This window comes from Ruditapes philippinarum, unplaced genomic scaffold (assembly GCF_026571515.1).
Source record: "Ruditapes philippinarum isolate M1 unplaced genomic scaffold, ASM2657151v2 ctg6116_1_1_1_1, whole genome shotgun sequence".
NCBI classification, from domain to species: domain Eukaryota; kingdom Metazoa; phylum Mollusca; class Bivalvia; order Venerida; family Veneridae; genus Ruditapes; species Ruditapes philippinarum.
The window spans coordinates 340-19,916 of NW_026857527.1; the positions used below are offsets into that span (position 1 = coordinate 340).

Here is a 19,577-nt window from a genome sequence, read left to right on the forward strand (position 1 = left end):
AAAGGTGACCCTAAAGTTTTTTCCTTCATAAATTTGATTCAGTGACGATTCTTTTTATTGATGCAATGTTTAAGAAAAAATTTCTGGCTAGTTTAAATCTTCTTATCTTCCTTTGCCTTACTAAAATTAAGGGCTTAATACCTTAATTATCATGTTTGTTTTTTATTTATCTATAAGCAATATATAAGCTGGGTCACGACAAAACCAACATAATGGGTTTGCGACCAGCATGGATCCAGACCAGCCTGCGCATCCATGCAGTCGGATCAGGATCCATGCTGTTCGCTATCAGTTTCTTTTCTTGTTATAGGGTCTGTAAGCGGACAGCATGGATACTGATCAGACTGCATGGATGCGCAGGCTGGTCTGGATCCATGCTGGTCGCAAACCCATTATGTTGGTTTTGTCATGACACGGCTCATATATATTTTATACTACTAAACATGTTTGAAATAATTATAATCTGTATCTGTTACAGGCTGTGGGCATGTTTATAGGAGAGTTCACCTGTCTGGTAGCTTATTATATAATTAAGATTTGTTGTCGACCTCAACAACCTGTAGAAGGCGAGCAGCCAAGGTCATTTAACCCCTTAATATTCCTGCCAGCAGCCATGCTAGACATGTGTGGAACCTCTATAATGTATATAGGGCTAAATCTAACTTACGCCTCAAGTTTTCAGATGTTAAGAGGTAATCATAACGTGGTTGTAATATATATATATAATGATTTACTTTAATCTTTTGTCAATGGATTATATCCGGAACTCGGCAAATGCAGATTTTTCCGAGCTTATTGCCCAATACAAACTTTTACTGTTGGAACTTCACGATGCATTTACAGTCACAATAGATAAGTCAACGCTTATTTTCGAAGTTGTAACCTTGAAAGTTTGTTTGTAACCCTGGATTAGCTGGGGAAAATCCAAAATATTCTTAATTCCATGTTTGGCTATTACAAATCTTCCATTAAATAGGGAGAACATTGGATTTGTAATAGAGGGGTCCTAGGTTGATCGTTGCTCAAGACAAAATTTCTATGTGATTATTGATTCCTAACATCATATGAGCCGCGTCACGTCAAAACCAACATAGTGCATTTGCGACCAGCATGGATCCAGACCAGCCTGCGCATCCGCGCAGTCTGATCAGGATCCATGCTGTTCGCTTACAAACCCTATAACATGTAAGGAAACTGATAGCGAACAGCATGGATCCTGATCAGACTGCATGGATGCGCAGGCTGGTCTGGATCCATGCTGGTCGTTAACCCATTATGTTGGTTTTGTCATGGCGCGGCTCATATCTTATAGTCATTAGTTAGATAATCCAAATCATCAAAAGTCATGTGTGATGAATCATAAGTACAAGTAGTTGGTCACTTGCGGAGATATAAGTATGTAGTGGTTAGTTACCCAGGAATAATGATAAATCTACATTTATTTCAAGTTTAGAATTTTTGAAAATGACGATACTTTTCTTTATCACCTTGTGTAAATGTACAGTGATTGATAAAATTTTCTATCTCCGTAATAATGAAGTACGTCATATTGGATGAGAATTTTATTGATTGCCATAACATAAATGTTAAATTCTAAAAATAACAATTTCTAATGGTAGAGAAGTCAGCAATACAAAATGTTTGTTATTTTTTCAAATAAACATATGTAATATTTATTTATTATATTATTATATATTATTATATTACTGTCTTACATTACAGGTGCAGTCATTATCTTCACGGCATTATTATCTGTGGCGTTTCTAGGCCGTGTGATACGTAAACACATGTGGGTAGGAATGTTTACTGTGTTATTAGGTCTGTTGTTGGTTGGACTGGCAGATATTGTATTTGGGTCACCTGATGGGCCGAGCACAAACACTAACGGCATTATAGCAGGTACATCCTTACTGTTAGATTGTTTTATTTGGGGCAGTTTGTACATGCACTTTTAGATTGTTTTATTTGGGGCAGTTTGTACAAGCATTTTTAGCTTGTCTGTTTCAAAGAGAAAAAAAACGAGCTAGTCAAGAAGGCTGTCTTATGGACAGATTTTGTTTGTCCTTTTACCAGTTCTATTTAAATCGTACCATACTGAATTTTTTATGTTCACAGCACTGATATCAAAGGAACTGCACTACAATCCAAAAGTCTAAAAATATATATAAAAAAATTGAATTATTACATTATTATTAGCCAGATTTGAGCTTTTAACTTTTGGTCTTTTATTTTTCACAATCAGAATAATAAATTAAAATAATAAATCTGAAAAGATTAAGTGTTCAAATAATCTGAAATTTTGATCTTATTATTGTTCTAACTTTCTTTAAAGTGACATTATGCTCATTCTTTCATTGGCAAGTTGAACTGAATTGACTATATACATGTATATTTCTAAAGATTAACTGTTATACTAGTGATTGGCCAACAGTTGATATTGGAATTTTTTTACGATAAAATATAAGTCTACCTCAAATATAAAATAACTGTCCCACTCACTCATTACCGATAAATTCCAATGAGTATTTACAGAAATTCCCATGGGCCACGCATATTATTTCTCATTCATGTGAACTAAATTATAACAATGAAAGGAATTGACATTACGCCGCCTGTCAATCAAGCTGGCAGGGGTCTTACAGATAAGCCAATCGGCGATCGTTATCAGTTTCACGCTAAGATGTCTGCAAAATCCGCCATTTTCCTTAGACAAGCTATTTGTATAAGACAATGGTGCAGCAGTATTTATATTGAAATTATTTTGATTTTTGTCAATTTAAAGCTATTAAATCGGTATATCAAAGTTACCAACTATCCTGACATATTGACAGATGGAGTCAGTTAGTTCATTTTACAAAAAAATATCAGTAACTTTGTATATATGAAGATAATAAGTTATATAGCAGGTACAAAAGCAGAGACATAGATATTATCTAGATGTTGTCTACATCTCTGACGAAAGTTAAAATTTAGAATCCCTAAAGAACGTACAAAACGACAAAATTAAAAGTGTTGCCAGCTCGGTTTGATTGAGTCTGTTCATGGACGGTAATGGAATGTGCAAGTAACCGTCTGCGCCCCCTAGCACCGGCTTAAGCTGTAATCAACATATAACGTGACCTTGTAAAATTTTGAATTTTGAAACATCCGCAGATGTGTTCATATGGTGGTTATCATGGAACCTTCAATGTGACACGTAAGTGCCATTCCATGAAAAGCGGCATAAGGTCCCCAAGTAAAAAAATGCGTGTGCCCTAAACGAGAAAACAATGGGCGGAACTAAATAAAATGGAATTTTGAATGGCGATCAGAGGTTATGAAGCCTGGCTATACCACAATGCATTAAACAAGGAAAAAATTAAACAAATACTCTATTCCTTCTTTTATTACAATTATGTCTATTCATAATCATATAATATATTATAAGGTCTGATATGACATTTTTGTTTGTTCTAAACAAAGTGTCAATAAAATGCTGCAGTAGACAAAAGTTCTTGCAAATAAAATGAGAGAATATGCTATGAATATTGTATGTCATATAATCCTACCTATATATTTCTATTAAAGCTCAATGAATTAAGATTAAATATTTCGATACATCTGCTTCAATAACATCATACCTGATCACGGTTTTAATTTAAAACTGAGGTCTCACCGTCTGGTGTATGCTAAACTTATTTTGAAGTGAATAATATTGTGTTTTATCACAAAACGTATCCAATGTATAAATATACATATAATCATATATTATACTACAAAGTTACGCAAGGGCAATTTTCTCATAATGATGAAATTTTAACAATTAATGCACAAATGCATTATATATAAATGATTTCGCACAATAAAACCCTAAAAACATTTGTAAATGTTACTGTGTTATTGATATAATTTTACTATTTATATGTTCCTCTACTTAAATTTTAACTTTCTTTGAATTTGTAAACTAAAATGATATTTTGTCAGTAACATCTTCCTTGAATTCAACAAGAAATATAACAAGATCTTTGCCAACCGTTTTATTCATAATTAATGCATGAATGAAGTTATTTGTTACTTTTGTTTAAATACCATAATACATTAAACTATTCAAGAAAAGCATTAAACTTTTGTATATACCAATTATATAAGGTAAATTCATTAGTAACTTTAGTGGCAAAATAGTTTCCTGTAAATGTCGGTACCTTGTTTTGTCTAAGGTTTTGAATGACCGCGTCACGTGAATCAGTGGGCGGAGCAATCTCTTCTCTGGCATTATGTCAATTATGGCAAAAAAACCCCAACTTATTTTGACTCGCCTGTTCACTCACTATATAGTAAGTAAGTAAGTAACGACTTTATTTAATGAGGCTAGCACATTCGGTTTCCCGATCTTCCATGTGGGCCTCAGCATATACATACAATGTAACATAACAACATATAAATACAATGTGACATAAATTATATACAGTCAACATTTACAAAACATCATTTAAGAAATAAACTGTTTTTTTTTTTTACACTTTGTGGCATTTTCAAAAACTTCAATATTGAAAAATACAATTAATGTTAAAAAACAACACAGTTAGTCATCCTGGTATCATATTTAGAAAGCTATGTACACAATAAAAATGGAAAAATGACATATGTAAAAAAAATGGAAAAATGACATATATAATTTAAATGGAAAATTGCCAATGAATATAGTTGGCTTGAAATTTTTTCAAAGTTTCAGAATTTCTAACATGTATTGGAATGTCATTCCATATTGTAGGCCCAGAGTAATTAAGTGTTTTCCTAAAACACTCTGTTTTTGGTTTAGGTACAATTAGTTTTTCATTTTGGACAGATCTCAAATTAAAGTTGTGTCTGTCATTTACTGTTTGAAATTTATTTTTCATATACTTAGGAAAGGATGGTTCATTTATTGACTTATACATTAGAATTGCCTTTTTGTATCTGATTCTTTGGTCAAAGGACATCCAATTTAGTTCTTTAAATAGTTCATTTGATGGGGCATCAAAATTTTTGTCCAAAATTATTCTAGCAGCTCTTTTTTGAAATTTGATTATTTGTGAGAGTAAATCACTGCTGCAGTTTCCCCAAATAGTGCAGCAGTAGTCCAAATGTGGCAGTATATATGCATTGAAGAAAAGTTTTCTAGCATGAAGATCAAGATATTGTTTAATTCTAAGAAGCAAATAGAGCTGTGAATTGCATTTTTTAATAATTTTTTGAATGTGTGTTTTCCATTTTAGATTTTTGTCAACATAGACTCCTAGTACTTTTTCATTGTCTGTAAATTCTATTTCTTGATTGTGAAGGTTAAGAGAAGGTGTTGAAGTATGCTCAGATTTTGAATGCTTTATTGAGAAATTCATAGCTTTAGTTTTTTGTGCATTTAGTATCATTGAATTTTGTACACACCATGTGCTTATACTATCAAGATCTGATTGAAGATTATCTTCTACTTCCCTTATAGTATTTCCAGTTGAAGTTAGAGAAGTGTCATCTGCAAACATATCAGTATTTGACTTTTTTATATGAAGATGTATGTCATTTATGTAAATTAAGAATAGTAGGGGCCCTAGGACTGAGCCCTGGGGTACTCCGGAGACAACTTCAGCAGATTCTGATAAAACACCAGACACATTTACTTTTTGTGACCTGTCTGACAGATATGATGTAATCCAAGAAATAGTGTGTGAGGAAAGATGATAGAAGGGTAGTTTTTCAATAAGAATTTTGTGATTAACTAAATCAAAGGCCTTAGATAAGTCCAGAAAAACAGTTCCAACAATTTTGCCATCATTAAGTGCATTTATCCAATTATCAATTAAATTTGTAAGTGCTGTTTCACATGAATGGTATGCCCTGAAGCCTGATTGAGCTGTGTAGAGGAAATTGTTTGTTTCTAAAAATAGCTTCAAGTTGTCAGAAACATGTTTTTCAAATATTTTTGAGATAAGTGGGAGAACTGAAATTGGTCTATAGTTGTTTTTGTCAGACTTGAGGCCTTTCTTGTAGATTGGTGTTACCTTTGATTGTTTTAACTGTGTAGGAAATTTTCCAGTTTTAATACTTAAGTTTATTATGGTACAAAGGGGTTTATCTATGACACTTGCTGCCGTTTTTAGAAATTTTGCACTAATGCCATCTAAGCCTGTTGCTTTCGTAATATCGAGACTGTTCAGTTTTTGTTTTACATAACTTAGTTCAACATAGGGGATTTCAAATTTATTTGGTTGATTTGTGCTTTCAGATTTAAAAGTAAGTATTCTTTTGATAAATTTTTTTTTAAATGTAACAGATGTAGGTTCAAAAAGTTAAAAATAAAACAGAAAGAGAAAAATGACGTTAGATTTTCTATGTAATGGTCGATATTTACATTTGTATTTCGACGTTACGTCATGTGACTTTCATCATTATGTGACATCTGTGAAGGCAGTGATTACAATTCTGCCAAGGGAGGTAATCACTGTGAGGAGTTAGGTATAAAATGTTAATATATTGTAGGTGATTTACTGATCATTATGGCTCAGGTGATAGTCTCGGTACAGATGGTGTATGAAGAACGTGTGATCGGAAGATTTAATGTACAACCTCTGGCAGCCGTCGGATATGAAGGTATTGTCTCTATTTCTATTGTTAAAGTGAAAATTCTTATTACGTATGATTTGTATGTATGAATGAGTTGTTATAACAATAAGCTGTATGCTTAAATCTTAAATAAACTTCTGTTCTGTTTTGTTCTATTCCTCATTTTGTTACATTTACCAATAAGTTGAGAGTGTAAAAATCCACACATACAATGTGCACTCATTTCATCACCTTAGTGCAGTAACTGGTTAACTCTATATATAAGTTAATAGGAGTTAACCTATTACTGCACTATGGTGAAAACTTTAGTTCAAATTACTGTAAGTACTGCAGTGTACTTACATATATTACTTATTTATGGCAAAATCTGTGTCTCCAAGCAAGATTTTGACCTATAACACAAGTATCATAGAATCAGATTATTTTAATTTTTTTAACTACTTCTCATCTTTATTTACATTAATGCAGCTTCGAGAAGAAAATGAATGACAAACCCAATGTTTCCTCTTGTTAGTGGTTTTGACCTTTTTCTAGCAATGTATTTCAGGTGATCGATCCAGGGCCATCATGACCCTCTTGTTTTATATTTTAAGAATAACAGGAGTTTTTTATAGCAAACTATGTAAAGATCTACTGAAATGTGTGAAGAAATATAAAGTACAAGTATTAACGGTATTACAAATATATGCCTTTTAAAATAACTTTAAAAAAAACAACTGTACAAACAGTTCTTTTCCTTGGTCCACTGATTAAAGTAGCGGAGTTCTTAGGGCTTCTTAAGCAAGACAGTGGGCAGTTTTATTTTAAAGTGACAGCTATATTAATTCTGTGCTTGGTTTTCAGGACTTTTCGGGGCCCTTGTTTTAGGATTATTGTTGATACCTTTTTACTACATTGATGCTGGAAGTTTCAGTCATGCGGCAGGAAATAGACTGGAGAACGTACACGATGCATTCGTACAGATGGGAAACAATTGGAGAATCATTTTAGCTACAGTTGGTAAGAGGAAGCAAAAAAGTAAATGGGCCGCGTCATGACAAAACCAACTTAATGGGTTTGCGACCAGCATGGATCCAGACCAGCCTGCACCTCCCCGCAGTCTGATCAGGATCCATGCTGTTCGCTATCAGTTTCTCTACTTGTTATAGGGATTGTAAGCGAACAGTATGGATCCTGATCAGACTGCGCGGATGCGCAGGCTGGTCTGGATCCATGCTGGTCGCAAACGCATTATGTTGGTTTTGTCATGATGCGGCTCAAATGAATAGTATGTTACAGTATCATAGTAAAAAAATGAAAACAGAGGTAGATGGACATATAAATTACATCAGAAAGTGGTGGTCTTGGGATTGTTATGTGAGGATTTTATTCTGAGGTCCAGTCATTCCAAGGGGTTCAGTTCATTTTTTTTTTCCTGGTTTGTCCAGGAAAAGAGGAGTGAGATGTAACGAATTTAAGTAACAAAAACTAGTTTTAATATCATTGATAGATATACATGTATAATATTTCTTTCAGATCATCTATAGTTTTATATTAAATTGTCATTTGGAATACAGAAAACCGATACGATATCTAACTTTGTTATGCTGATAAGCATTAGTTAAAAGATTTCAAGATACATTTAATATTCTTTATTCATTGTTGAATTTTTCCTCAATTCTCATAAAGTATGTTATTGCTGTACACTCAACATATGTGATTTCTCGTTCATTTTGTAAAAAAAAAAAACAGGAAAATTCAAATCAGCAACTCAATCAGTGATAAAACTTTGAAACATAGATGTAGTGACTGTATCTTTAAGAATACTGTTACTTACCAGGTTTTGTTACTCATTGAAGCAAAAAAATATTTTCTCCACATGTAATTTGTTATCAAAAAATGTATTCTTTTGACACAGGTATTATAATGTCAATATTTTCTCCTCCCCAGGTAATATAATGAGCATAGCATTTTTCAATTTTGCTGGTATCAGTGTAACTAGAGAGTTGAGTGCCACAACAAGGATGGTGTTGGATAGTGTTCGAACACTGGTCATCTGGGCTGTAACACTGTCACTTTCCTGGCAGGATTTCCAATATTTACAGGTATTTAACACTTAACCTCTTCTGTCAACATTATTTCTACTACTGGAACGTTAAATGATAATCTTGAGGTCTTTCTCCACCAGTAAAGCTGAAACATCGCCATATGACCTATACTGTGTCGGTGTGATGTGAAACCCAATCAAACAAACAAACAAATGATAAGCCTTTTGTCACCAGCTTGGAGCTAGGCCAGTCTGTACATCTGAGCATTCTGACCAGGCTCTGCACTGTTGGTTGACAACATAAAATTTTTCTTTTGATTTCCCAAAAATTAATGAGATTGACAGTTCCAAAAACAAGTCAGCTTGACAAATCCATTTAGAAAGTTCAACAATATATAGGCTAATGTGTTTAGCCATATATTTTAACACAATCTGTTAGATAGCCCATGTAAACATACATTCATGTATTATTTCACTTGTTACCCCATTCCCTTTGAGGTATTGCTTTGAATCTTTGTGTATTTGTTAGTGACTATTATCCCCACTACCAGACAAGTACTTACAATAGTCAAGCATGCTGTAGTACAGACAGCCTTTGTTATACTACAGGAGGCAAAAACAATTTTGTGTATATTTCAGGTTGTAGGTTTTATATAACTGGTTGAAAGGACAATTTTGTGTATATTTCAGGTTGTAGGTTTTATAAAACTGGTTGAAAGGACAATTTTGTGTATATTTCAGGTTGTAGGTTTTATATAACTGGTTGAAAGGACAATTTTGTGTATATTTCAGGTTGTAGGTTTTATATAACTGGTTGAAAGGATAATTTTGTGTATATTTCAGGTTGTAGGTTTTATAAAACTGGTTGAAAGGACAATTTTGTGTATATTTCAGGTTGTAGGTTTTATAAAACTGGTTGAAAGGATAATTTTGTGTATATTTCAGGTTGTAGGTTTTATATAACTGGTTTGAAAGGACAATTTTGTGTATATTTCAGGTTGTAGGTTTTATATAACTGGTTGAAAGGATAATTTTGTGTATATTTCAGGTTGTAGGTTTTATAAAACTGGTTGAAAGGACAATTTTGTGTATATTTCAGGTTGTAGGTTTTATAAAACTGGTTGAAAGGACAATTTTGTGTATATTTCAGGTTGTAGGTTTTATAAAACTGGTTGAAAGGATAATTTTGTGTATATTTCAGGTTGTAGGTTTTATATAACTGGTTGAAAGGACAATTTTGTGTATATTTCAGGTTGTAGGTTTTATATAACTGGTTGAAAGGATAATTTTGTGTATATTTCAGGTTGTAGGTTTTATATAACTGGTTGAAAGGATAATTTTGTGTATATTTCAGATTGTAGGTTTTATATAACTGGTTGAAAGGACAATTTTGTGTATATTTCAGGTTGTAGGTTTTATATAACTGGTTGAAAGGACAATTTTGTGTATATTTCAGGTTGTAGGTTTTATATAACTGGTTGAAAGGACAATTTTGTGTATATTTCAGGTTGTAGGTTTTATATAACTGGTTGAAAGGATAATTTTGTGTATATTTCAGGTTGTAGGTTTTATATAACTGGTTGAAAGGACAATTTTTTGTATTATATTTCAGGTTGTAGGGTTTATATAACTGGTTGAAAGGACAATTTTGTGTATATTTCAGGTTGTAGGTTTTATATAACTGGTTGAAAGGACAATTTTGTGTATATTTCAGGTTGTAGGTTTTATAAAACTGGTTGAAAGGATAATTTTGTGTATATTTCAGGTTGTAGGTTTTATATAACTGGTTGAAAGGACAATTTTTTGTATTATATTTCAGGTTGTAGGGTTTATATTGCTGATTGCTACGACAATTTTGTGTATTATATTTCAGGTTGTAGGGTTTATATTGCTGATTGCTACGACAATTTTGTATATTATATTTCAGGTTGTAGGGTTTATATTGCTGATTGCTATGACAATTTTGTATATTATATTTCAGGTTGTAGGGTTTATATTGCTGATACTAGGAATGATGTTATACAATGATATTATCATCATGCCATGGTGGAGACGTAGGCGTGAGATGAGAGAGGTCAATCAAAATGATAGGAACACTGGCGAGAGAGAAAGACTCCTGGGTAATAGAGGTAATAGTGTGTAATTTAAATGTTTACCATACAAAATAATTGTATTTTGTTGAAAACCCATAATACAAATGATGCCAGTGACTTCCTTGATGGACTGTCAGTGTTAAGGGGGTAGTTTAAAAGACTAGTCAGCTTTTTGTAAATATGATGTGACTGGAAGTGGTTAATTGTTAAATTTTCTGCAATATTGTTGTAAAAGGATCTTTCTACTACATGTAGAAGACATAGTTGCCTATATTGCTGAAAGATTGTTTTGGAAACACTGACATTAAACATGGTCATACACTCACTGTGAAATGGACTTGGGCTTTTAGCATTTTTTACTTTCAGTTTTTATTTGAAAGTAATTTAAGAAATAAATAGGCCAAAATTAAATAACCAGCAGCTCAGTGATAGGTCATATATGTACAACTTTAATGTACAACTTTAGTCTAAGTTTATACTGGTTGCATATTCATTGCCTTAACCATGTTACTGTAGTGTAATTAATTTAGCTCCATTTTGTGGCCGGGTTGCATGGGGGGGACTTTTCATAACAGTTTTCTCAGCAACTACTTATCACAGCCTCTTGATTTTTGGCATACAGCATTAACACATGGTCCCATATCGTTGGATTCGATTTCAGGTCTGTTGCTTATCCACTTCCTGTTTACCGACTTAGTTAAATGTTCAACATAAATGGTCAATGGAAGGAAATTTTCGTAACAGTTTTCTCTGCAACTCCTTATTACAGCCTCTTGATGTTTGGCATACAGCATTGACACATGGTCCCATACATTGGGATTGATTTTAGGTCTGTCCATCATCCACTTTCTGTTTACCGACTTAAAATTTCGACATAAATGGTAAATGGTTGTATATTTTCGTAACAGTTTTCTCAGCAACTACTCTTGATATTTGGCACACAGCATTGACATGTGGTCCAATACTGTGAGAGTTGGTTTCAGGTCTGTCCCACATCCACTTTCTGTTTACCAACATAGTTAAATTTTCAACATAAATGGTCAGTGGTTAATTTTTTTTTTTATAACATCACAGCATCATGATATTTGGTATAAAAATGCAAACTGCATTTTCTGTCTTTGACCCATTTTCTGAACAATTTATGTTGTAGTGATATTTAATTTTTATAATCTTAGTGTTTTATTACATACTTTTCGGTAGTTTATAGAAATATATCCATGAAATAAACAAGTGGATATTTCACTGTTTGAAACAGTGAAATTATCAATTTGATATTTTTCACTGTTTTGAAGTTAAGCCTGTTACGTTGTTCCAGTGAAATACCAGTATGCACAGAACTGGAAACCAACTTACTGAAGTGTTGTCGTAAATAATGTCATGTTGTATTATTATTTGGGGCGCTTTTCATTTAGCATTACATAAGGATGTCTTTTTAAACGTTCCTTTTCATATAATAAAAAGAAAATTTGTTTAGTTAAGTGTAAGATCGAAATATATTTCATATGATCACTTGTGAAAACCAAAAGTTCATATTTCACTTGTGGCTGTGCCACTCGTGATATATACCTTTCGGTGCTCACTTGGTGAAATATATCCCAATCTTACACTGAACTTAACAATGTCCTCTATATATTTGACGCTTTGATATATTATGGGTTGACCACAAAACTGCAGTAACTAGTATGAAATAAAGAAGGACTTACAACAGTTTTGCAATCAACTCTCAATATAGTTGTGAGTTGATTATATATGATGTCATGACTATTTATAGAAATATTTCTACTTTTTGTTTTTCCAGATGATGGCCATGCTGTGAATTAACTTTACCTTGACAACCGTGCCTATGACAACGGTACCTATGACAACCGTATCTATGACAACCATACATATGACAACCGTACCTATGACAACCATACATATGAAACTGTTGGTTTATTATATGTGATAACACAACTGACATTCGTTTCATTCTACTAATTTTACTAAAATCAAAACACCATAATAAGTCATTTCATAAGGCTACAATGAAATAACCTTTGGTAATAGAGACATTTTAGAGAGTATAAATGACTGTCTCCATATGGTGGCTGGATATTTTATATACAACTATATTATTATTTCAAATTTAAATGTATGATGGAATTTTCTTTAGATAAAAGCACATTCCTTTATATGAAATAGTTATAAATGACAATTTTCACCCCAATTTTGATTCAGATTTTAATTTGTTATATACCTATTGCCTGTTGGTATATTAAATGTATAAAAGCCATATAGCATAAAATATTGGATGTTAAAAGGATAAGTCGTACAACTAAGAAGAAAATTTAATTTTAACTTTAGGACTTGGCCTGTCCTTATGATTTAGAACAGTTCATTATAAGGTTAAAGGAACTTCTCCCTAAAAAGATAAAATTTGAAAATCTAACAAACATCAAGAGAAGCACTTTAAATTGAAAATTCTGCAAAGAATAACAAGGAAATATACTAGGTATAAAATTGTAAATTGATTTTTGCATAATTCTAAGCGAAATTGAGTAAATTCGTGTACCAATTGATCAAGGTCTGGACCAATAAGTTAACATGGAAATTTTCAGGTCTTTCCCTTCCCTGTTTTACCAGAACACTTTTTATTTTTGGGTCATTTTGCACAATAAAATGAGCCACGTCACGTCACGTCGCTTAGCAACCCTATTACATGTAGAGAAACTGATAGCGAACAGCATGGATCCTGATCAGACTGCGTGGATGTGCAGGCTGGTCTGGATCCATGCTGGTCGCAAACCCATTATATTGGTTTTGTCGTGACACGGCTCAATTGATTATTCTGGTAAAACAGGAAAAGGAAAGACCTGAAAGTTTGCACACAAGTTATTGATCCAGACCTCCATTAATTGGTACATAAATCACGGAAAAATATTTCCTGTCCCATCATGTCATAAACCTCAATGGAGTTCCTTTTTAGGGATTTACATATTAAGATAACTTAAATCGGGCAGCTAACCTCTGGTCAGATTTCATTGTCATACAGGCTTTATTCTCCTCTATATAGCAAATTCTGGCAATGTTGAGTCCTTTATCACCAACAAAATTTTCAGGTTTACTTAAAAAAAATAATTTTTATTTAAAAAGCATTTTTTATATATAAAAATCAAAATGCATTTAAATAAAGACTAGTCCAAAAAATATTGCATATTTTTCTAAATCTTGAACAATTCAGGGGCCTTAACATACTGTTATTCACCTTCATTTATATAATTTTGTGTTTTATTTGAATAATTTTGTGTTTAATTTGAATGAACATTCCTATTAATGTTGAAGAATCTAATGCTGGCAATGTAAGATATATTTGTTACTTATTTATTACATAATGTTAGTTTTTGAACAATCATTGGCTCTCTGTTTTATTAATCTATCCCCCCTTGAAAGATCTCTCATATTAATACTCATTACTTTAGCTATGATTATAAGACATTCTATATTTGAGCGGCCTGAAGACAAAACCAACATAGTGCGTTTGCGACCAGCATGGATCCAGACCAGCCTGCACATCCGCGCAGTCTGATCAGGATCTATGCTGTTCGCTTACCAACTCTATTACAAGTAGAGAAGCTGATAGCGAACAACTTGGATCCTGATCAGACTGCACAGATGCGCAGGCTGGTCTGGATCCATGCTGGTCGCAAACGCACTTTGTTGGTTTTGTCGGGACGCGGCTCATTTGTTACTTATCTCTGGCTTAGGTGCCAGATTTTTACAAGAGAGTTCTATTTTTACATATTTGTTTACTCCCTCTTGATTACATACAATGTATATCAAACATTTTGCAGTAAACACATTGATTTTCACTGTGTAAAGATTATAAAGGGGATTTAGCTCATATTGTTTCGAAATTTTGTGATGTATATTATGTTTATAAATATCAATTTGGGTTTAGTTAAATGGGATTTAAATATCAAGGTGCTGTAAAGTGTTTATATGGATTTACTTTACTGTATAGTGTATCTATAGGGTTATCTGCTAAAGCACTCAACTTGCATGGGGTAATAGTAAACTGCTTCTGTGTAATAAAGGGTTAAGAAATCAAGATATGTCCCTATATTTATTTATAAGCTGGGCACCAGTATATGTATCTATAGGGTTATCTGCTAAAGCACTCAACTTGCATGGGGTAATAGTAAACTGCTTATGTGTAATAAAGGGTTTGTCCCTATATTTATTTATAAGCTGGGCACCAGTATATGTATAAATTTTCAAAATATAGAACTTAAAAAAATAAAAAAGATAATAAAAAAAATATTAAAGAATAAAAACAATATTAAAGAATATAAGAAATAAATGTATGCATCAAGATAGTGTTGAACAAACACGAACAATTCAAAAGTATAGTGAATGTGATTTTGTTTAACATATTTTGTGTGTGATTTTTCTATTTTTTTCCTAATTGATATTTTCTATTTATATTAGCGTTATATTTTGCATTTGTAATTTAATTGTTATATTCAGTGTGCAATTTGAATGGCTTGGCTAATTTGTAAAATAGTGGGAGCTTTTAGACTCACTGTTGTGTTAAGTTTGCATAACACTTGGTTAAGGTTTTTTGTGTGTATATTTATATCTCAAACTCCAGGATCATAAATGTTGGTCACTGTCCAAGACCCATAACTGTAACAAAAATTTTGTCTGAATTATACCCCTTGGTTAACTAAGAATGAGATTTCACACCTGTCATAAGGGTGATTATTATAAGCCGCTGACCAAGATAAACTATTACTGATGAGTTTAAAATGAATTATTACATTGTCCACTGAAAACATTGGAAAGTGAAGGTTGTTGTATGCAAACCGCAACTACTGAATGTATTCATTCGAAACTTTATAAAACTATAATTTCAAGGTTATAATTGTAAATCCTTAATGGGAAATCTTTAATTAGGGCATGGTTTATCACTGAGTTGATCCCCTTTGAGAATCCTAAATGGTCCTTGTTTTGCCATTTAAAATGTCAAAAAGCACCAAAAATAGTCAAGCATACTATCTAAGTAATAATGTTTGGATATACATATGATTTTTTGCTCTAAATGTATATACATGTATGTGAGATTGAATATATTTTTGTTAATATTTTTTATGTTATAAATTGAAAAATATGAAGGTAGCCACATTTGTGCTAATTGGCTTATCAAATTGACAGTAAAGTAAAACTTTGTTCATCTGAGCACGTGTAATCTAAAATCCTTTCATAATTGAATTAATTTCTTCTAAAACAATTATTTTTATTCTATCATAAAAGAAATAATAGAGAGAAAAAATAGGTAATTCCGAAACCTTTTTATTCCAAATGATTCTTTTCAAGTTATTGTCAACTTTTAGAATTGACGGTGCATCTTGATCATCGTTTAATTGGTTAACTGATAGTATCTTCGATTAAACAATTAACACAAATGATGGCTGCATATTTTACCTGTATTTGATAACAAAATATAGTTAATTTGTACAATGGAACATTGATTTGTTCACTGTTAGTTTGTAATGATTGTTACATTTGTTACATTATTTTATTTATTATATTATATTTATAAGGTCTCTCATAATTATGAGTTTAACTTCAAGGAGAGAGTTCATTTGCAGATTTATTTCCAGATTCCCTGAAATTTAGTAGGAATTGCATACTGTTAGTTCCTTTCAAAATGTGCCATTAGAAGGCACACTTTCCCGAGGTCAGTGTGACTTAAAAAAAATGTAACTTAAGCACAAAAAATAATCCAATAGGTTGTATTTCAATAACATTATTTTAAAAAACTTGCCTAGGCTAAATAATAAAAAGATTATAGTTAAGCTGTCTCCGATATATCTTATTGTTCCATGTAAATCATCAAATATATCTTATTTTATGTTAATCATTAACGATATCTTATTGTTTCATGTAAATCGTTAAATTCACGTAACTCATTAATAACATAAGATGACAATATGCTTGTAATTTGTGTTAATATTTATCTGGTATTTACTGATATTTTAACACAACCGTCTTGACTGAATAACTAACCAGTAATTCCAAACACCTCCAAAAGTGACCTAGACATCAGTTCAGTACAGTATATGCAAGTCTAAATGAATATGTCAGTTATATTTTGAATACTGAGCCAGCTTAAATGCTTTGAAATTAACAATAAGCTGAATATTTGGGGTTTAATTTGTTCAACTTAATATCTGTGAGAGACATTGACATCTTTTTATTCTGATAATATCATGTTTAACTTCCGTGAGATGAAGTGCCTGCAAATATGTGACAAATACAGAGATTTGGATATTTTAATTGCTAATAGATCATCATGTTAGTGTGATTTAAGAATCACCAATTATGAATGCATACTTGGTCCTTCATGTTTGTTTACTTTTTCGACAGCGCATATGAGTTTGTAAATTAAGTGATCAGTCGCCAATTTACATATGGCACTGTTAGTGTGATAATTGTATGTTAATATGTTATAGTGTGTAAGATATTGAATAATAGCTTATTGTTGCTTTATAGATATTAAATGTGATACATGTATTTTTTATTATTATTATTTTTTGGTTTCTTGAGGTTGTAGATTATTGTTATTGTAAGTGAGCCTTTTTTTTTAAAAGACACTACAAAATAGTCCGCACTTGCCCTATATTGAAGTCATTACTTTTCTCTGCAATATTGTATGTCTTTTGTTGATCAAACATTATTACTATCATGTTAGAAAAATATACAGATATGATACCATGTACTGATATTATCAATCAAGTTTTCCACAATTCCGCCTTCCACCCTCCTCCATCCCGGTTGGTTGATGTCCAAGAACACAGTCCGCTGTTCTCAATCAACCTTTCCCGAAACCGCTTTTCCTCCTGTGGGTTGAAGACTGATGTCCTAGGACACAGCCCAGATATTCTTGCATGTATGCTTTCACTGTTTCAACATTGACCTCTTATTGTTTTATTGACAATTGTTGCATGTAATAAATGAGGGGGGTCATTCCAGTACCATTTATATTTAGATCATAGGGCCCACAGCTTCAAACTTGGGAACAAAAAGTATATCTTGACTATGCTTCAGTGTAAAATATCATTTATAATATTAAGTAATGTCATTTTTCTTTCACATTTTAAGTACAATTTAATGCAAATAAAATCTCTTTTTTTTTCACATTAATGAAGAAATATGTAAAAAAAATTGTCATAAAAGCTGTTAAAATGTTCCGAGATTTTTTTCAAACATGGTACATATTTTTTCACCATTCAACAGAAATTTTCACTTTTTTAGCTCACCTGAGCATATGCTCGGGGTGAGCTATTAGGATCACTCTTCGTCCGTCGTCTGTCGTATGTCATCCGTTGTCCGTTCACACTTTTAAAACAACATCTCCTCTGAAACCATAAGGCAGATCATAATGAAACTTCACAGGGATGTTCCTTGTGTGAAGCCTTAACAAAGTTGTTCAAAGAATTTAATTCCATGCAGAACTCTGGTTGCCATGGCAACCGAAAGAAAAAACTTTAAATATCTTCTTTTAAAAACCCTAAGAGCTAGAGCTTAGATATTTGACATGAAACATCTTCTAGTGAGTGTCTACCAAGTTTGTTCAAATAAAAGCCCTGGGGTCAAAACTGGCCCCGCCCCAGGGGTCATTGATTTTCCTTATATGTGTGTAGCAAAAACTTAAAAAATCTTCTTTGAAAAAACCCAAATAGCTAGAGTTTAGATATTAAGCATGAAACATCTTCTAGTGAGTGTCTACAAAGTTTGTTCAAATAAAAGCCCTGGGGTCATAATTGGCCCCGCCCTGGGGGTCATTGATTTTCCTTATATGTGTATAGCAAAAACTTAAAAATCTTCTTTGAAAAAAACCCAAATAGGTAGAGTTTAGATATTAAGCATGAAACATCTTCTAGTAAGTGTCTACAAATTTTGTTTAGATAAAAGCCCTGGGGTCAAAACTGGCCCCGCCCCAGGGGTGTCATTGTTTTTAACTATATGTGTATAGTAAAAACTTAAAAATCTTCTTTTAAAAAACCCAATGAGTTAGAGCTAAGATGTTTAGCATGAAACATCTTCTTTTGGGTGTCTACCAAGTTTGTTCAAATAAAAGCCCTTGGGTTAAAATTTGCCCTGCCGATGGGGGGGGGAGGGGAAAGATCATTGTTTTTCATTATATGTGTGTAGTAAAAACTTAACATTGTGAAACATCTTCTAATGGGTGACTCTTCTGAGTCTGTTCAAATAAAAGCCCTGGGGTTTAAACTGGCCCAGCTCTGGGGGCCTATATCCTATATACAGGTGAGCGTCCTCAGGGCCATCATGGCCCTCTTGTTTTCTTTAATGAAAATAAGTTGATTGTTAAAAATTGTATTTCACATTGACTGTATTTGTTATTTGATTGTACATGTATCTGAATTGTTGTTTTTTTGTAAATGATCTTTATCAATTAAATCCACACAATAAAAATTATTTTGATTAAAAGTTTTGTTTTGTTTTTTGTTCATAATAAGAATGTAAAAAATAGAAACATTCAAAGTTTCAGAAACCAATCTGGAAACAATTAATAAATAACTATCTATTGTACAAAGTTTATCAAGCTCCCAACGTTACGATTGGTTAAACCCCTTTTTATCAAGACAAAAACAGCAAACTCCTTAATAAAAAGGGGGTTAACCCCTCCAAATGTGGAGGTTGATAAACTTTGAGCAGTAGATAGTTATTTCAAGTTTTACAACAGGATTAATCCTGAAAGTATGTTCAATGTTTTTTTATGTATTACTAAGCCTACATTTTTATTTTCAAGATATGCATTACAAGTTCATTTTCAATAACATATGTTAGTTATATATTAGCCAAGGGTCAATATCTTG

At 32.3% G+C, this 19,577-nt stretch overlaps 1 protein-coding gene across 1 annotated transcript; it reads left to right on the forward strand.

Moving 5' to 3' along the window:
* Positions 1 to 472: 472 nt before the first annotated feature.
* LOC132750085 (solute carrier family 35 member F6-like) lies at positions 473 to 19,188 on the forward strand (the record flags this gene model as incomplete). The annotated part of the gene is given in 7 exon segments (XM_060740023.1): positions 473 to 692; positions 1,723 to 1,899; positions 6,493 to 6,603; positions 7,420 to 7,575; positions 8,506 to 8,660; positions 10,584 to 10,731; positions 12,494 to 19,188. Coding segments are annotated over 7 exon segments (990 nt in total), but the record flags the coding sequence as incomplete, so codon positions are not given.
* Positions 19,189 to 19,577: the final 389 nt, after the last annotated feature.